The following is a 3733-nucleotide window of genomic DNA, read 5'->3' on the forward strand; positions in this document are numbered from 1 at the left end:
GGAAACTATCATACTAGAATTAAAACATGTAATTTACCTTGATCAAGTCCCATGCTTTTGAATCATCCTCGAAGTCAATGCCAAAAAGTTTACAAACAACAAGCCGATTTAGATACAAATTGTTCGCCCCAAAATCCTTCTCAAGAGGAAAATGCCAAGAAAACCATCTTAAATTTGAATGACACCTTGCAAAGTCCCCAACATAAGCTCCCCTATTTAAGTAGAGGAATCTTAGGTTTGGTAACCTTTTAAAGTCTTCATTTGAAATTGGTCCAGATATCTCAAGCGCTTCAATCATGGGCTTCCTCTGTAAGCGAAAATTTCATAATAATGTGAAGAGGTTTGTCAACTTCCAATCACTATGTTTTAAAACTTTTTCTTTTTAACCATTTTATAACTTGAATGGGCAGGAAAAAATGATAAAGATTTTGAATAAAAAAGGAATTCTTAATTTCGGGATAAACAACTTCTATTTAAATATGGCACATTTCTTACTTGCCTCTTCTGTGCCTATGATTTGGAGGGCCTCTTCCGCAATCCAAAACCTACTCCGCCTTCCAAAGTCTCCTAGACTGTCTTCATGGACAATTTGTCTTCCTAGTGCTATAAGTTGATCATGCATCCAGAATGTCTCATCCTCCAATACCTTTATCAAGCACCTATTTGTAAGGACTTCAATTGCTTCTGTGGGACAAAATTCACAACTTTCCCACATGCAAATTGCGTCAGCCTTCTTCTCATTGAAAAAGAAGCATGCTATATCAAGGAAAATTTTTTTCTGTAATTCGTCTAGATCATTATAGCTAATCCTCAACTTCTTTACAATCTCTTCCTTAGGTGCTCTCCTTAACTTGACTAATGTCTCTTCCCAAAATTTTTTATCTTCCTTATCTATAAGTAATGAACCTACCACTTCAATGGCCAAAGGAAGCCCTCCCATAAGTGAGACAACTTCCCTTGAAAGCTCACGATAATCACTTGAAGGATGGTCTTCAAGAAAGGCATGCCGACAAAAAAGCCGAAGTGCAAGACTATCATCCATCATTTGCATTTCATGCCGTTTAACTTCAAATTCCTCGACGTGCAGAATATCTTTGTCTCTCGCTGTAATAATTATCCTACATCCTCGATTTAATTTGGAATTTCCTATGAGTTTTTTAATGTGTACTTTCTTATCAACATCATCTAGAACCACAAGGACCTTTTTATTGCTGAGTATTGCTCCAATTCTCCTCATTCCTTCCTCATCATCATTTATTTTTTCTACAAATCCAAAACCACCGATGTCATGTAGTAATTTCTTCTGCAACGGGACTATGCCCTCCATAGTCGACCTTTCTCGAATGCCCTCAAGGAAGCTACAATATTGTCCAAAGTGGCAACACAGTTGATTGAAGACGACCTTGGCTATAGTTGTTTTACCAATGCCACCCATGCCATAAATTCCAATGACTCGCACATCATCATGGTTGATATTTAAGAACTCCATCAATTCTTTTACTTGATCATCAAGTCCCATAAAATGTTCAGTCACTAATTTTCGTTTTATCTTCAATTTCTCCAAAACCTCTGTAACAACCAATCTAACAATCCCTGCTTGGCTGCAAGGTACAAAAGCTCTTTCATTAGTTGACTAGATTAATTTAAACCCGCACATCAGCTGTGGGGTTGTCAAAATCTTAACTTGAAAAGATTTGAAGTTCATTAAAGCGATATTTAAGTACGAAGAATAATTACTACAGGCTAATTCGGTGGAACTCATTTGATATGCTTTTTCATCCGTGATTATATAAATTAATGAAGACTATAGTATTGACTTAAAAGATTGGCCACTTTTAACAAGTGGCAACTATATCGTGCACAAGCAAAATTTTTACTTGGATTAGATTATATGTGCGATTACTATTTCAAGGCTTTTTAGTTTGCAGATGAAAAGGGAAATAATAGTAAATCCCTAAAACCAATTTCCATACACGTCAACTTGCATCTCAGTATTTCACAATATGCAAACTGGATCCCTAATTTTTACATTTTCTTTTTAAATTGCATCTGTTGCCCTAACTTTCTTATCAAAATGGCCCTCACCACTCTCCTCGACCTGTGACCATCGACCTCCAGCCGGCCGTCCTGGGCCTTTGTCTATTGGTTTGCTGCTTGTACTGTTGCGAACTTTTAGTAACCCCTGCTACACCATGTGTCCCTTCCCTCTCTCTCTCTCTCTCTATCTCTCTGCGTGCCCGCGGGGCCACACCACTCAAAAGCCGCCGTTGCCAATCTCAGGTCAGAGGTCGGCCACGGTTGTCACCTCCGGCCCTGTCTAGATAAAGGTTGCTTGGCCTTGATTGGGACCTCCCGCGAGCTTTGCATAGCTCGAGGGCCTAGATGACGGCCCCATCATTCTTTACATGTTCACAGGATGCTCTCGCTTCTATTGAATATTTAGACATGAACTTTTTTCACCGAATCATACTTCCCTATTGTAATTCGTATTTCTTGAGAAGCACTCAAAAACGTGAAATAAAAGTTGGCATCAGATGTCATCTCTAATTTCGTTTGTCGTTTCCCCGTTAACGAAAAATGAAAACTGATATTCTTATCACGAGGGAAAAATCAATTTTCTGGGTCGAAGCTACTGAGAATGCAGATCACTATGGGTGCAAAATTTGAAGTTGATTTTGGTAATCATCCCAAATAGCAAATGCCAATGGATGCTGTCGAATATTTCGCACCCTTACGAGACGGGAAGAGGAAACAATGGTTGACAGGAATGAAGTTACCTTTCTAAGAGGATGAAAGGTATTGAAGTTTACTGACACCGTAGGGGAAAATTTGGGGAGATGTTAATAGCAGAGGATGAAAAGTTGAATGAGAGCAGCAATTGGAGTTTGTTTTCAGTATCTTCCGTTAAGAAAAGTGCAAAAGAAATCATTTGACAGGGCAATGTCGTATCCCCTAAAACAGAAAAAAGATGAAGGATATAGGGATCTTTAAAGAAAGATGAAGGATATAGGGATCTTTAAAGAGTATTACCTTTGGTCCTTTGTCACGACCCATCCCTTGTGTTCAGTTACCTTTATAAGAGCTCCTTTCCATCCCTCGACTTCATCACAAAAGTCCTCCTCGTGTTTCTTGAGATCAGCTTCATATAATGGTTTCTTAAGTTTGACATCGTCGGATTCCACGTGGAAAAAAATGGGAAGGATACTTTTTTTATCCTCTGATTCAGAGACATTGTCTATCATGAGCTTCAACTCACGAAGGCACCATTTACTGGAAGCATAAGTCTCAGAGAAGATCGGTATGTAGACTATGGTGTTCTTGATAGCTTGTTTAAGTTTCGCACTAATCACTTCACCAATCGGGAGTTTTTCTTCGTCCCTGAACACGTGGACTCCCGCAGCATTCAAGTCGTGGTAGAGGAAATCTGTAAATCCATGACGAGTGTCATCTCCTCTGAAATTCAGGAACACATCGTACTCGCCTTGTGATGCTGGTGCAGCATCACTACTCGATCCGGCTGCTGAGATTGCCATAGCTAGGAAGCTCATTACTTCCAGAAATCTCTCTCTCACCTTAAGAAAAATAAAGGTTGGTGTGGTGTGGCCTATCTAAGAAATGAGGTGAGGAGAGGTTCTGGATCTTAACGAGGCCAATACCTAAAATACTTGGCCGGCTCACTTTAAAGGCAAACGTAATTGTCTATGTCCCACCTAACGTTCTGCATTATCGAGTG

General features: G+C 39.4%; 1 protein-coding gene across 1 annotated transcript; it reads right to left on the reverse strand.

The window, feature by feature from the left end:
• Positions 1–469: 469 nt before the first annotated feature.
• LOC108958719 (disease resistance protein RUN1-like) lies at positions 470–3533 on the reverse strand. Its single transcript, XM_039309849.1, has 2 exons — positions 3031–3533; positions 470–1601 (listed from the first exon to the last, which is right to left on the reverse strand). The coding sequence occupies exons 1-2, from the start codon at positions 3531–3533 to the stop codon at positions 470–472; spliced, it is 1635 nt and encodes a 544-aa protein (XP_039165783.1).
• Positions 3534–3733: the final 200 nt, after the last annotated feature.

This window comes from Eucalyptus grandis, chromosome 3 (assembly GCF_016545825.1).
Source record: "Eucalyptus grandis isolate ANBG69807.140 chromosome 3, ASM1654582v1, whole genome shotgun sequence".
Taxonomy (NCBI): Eukaryota; Viridiplantae; Streptophyta; class Magnoliopsida; order Myrtales; family Myrtaceae; genus Eucalyptus; species Eucalyptus grandis.

Excerpts from the sequence above, each read along its gene's own strand:
- LOC108958719 (XM_039309849.1), bottom strand. The coding sequence starts at position 3,533 with ATGGCAATCTCAGCAGCCGGATCGAGTAGTGATGCTGCACCAGCATCA. Across the intron at positions 1,602-3,030 it reads GTCGTGACAAAGGACCAAAG|CCAAGCAGGGATTGTTAGAT; the intron begins GTAATACTCTTT and ends TGTACCTTGCAG.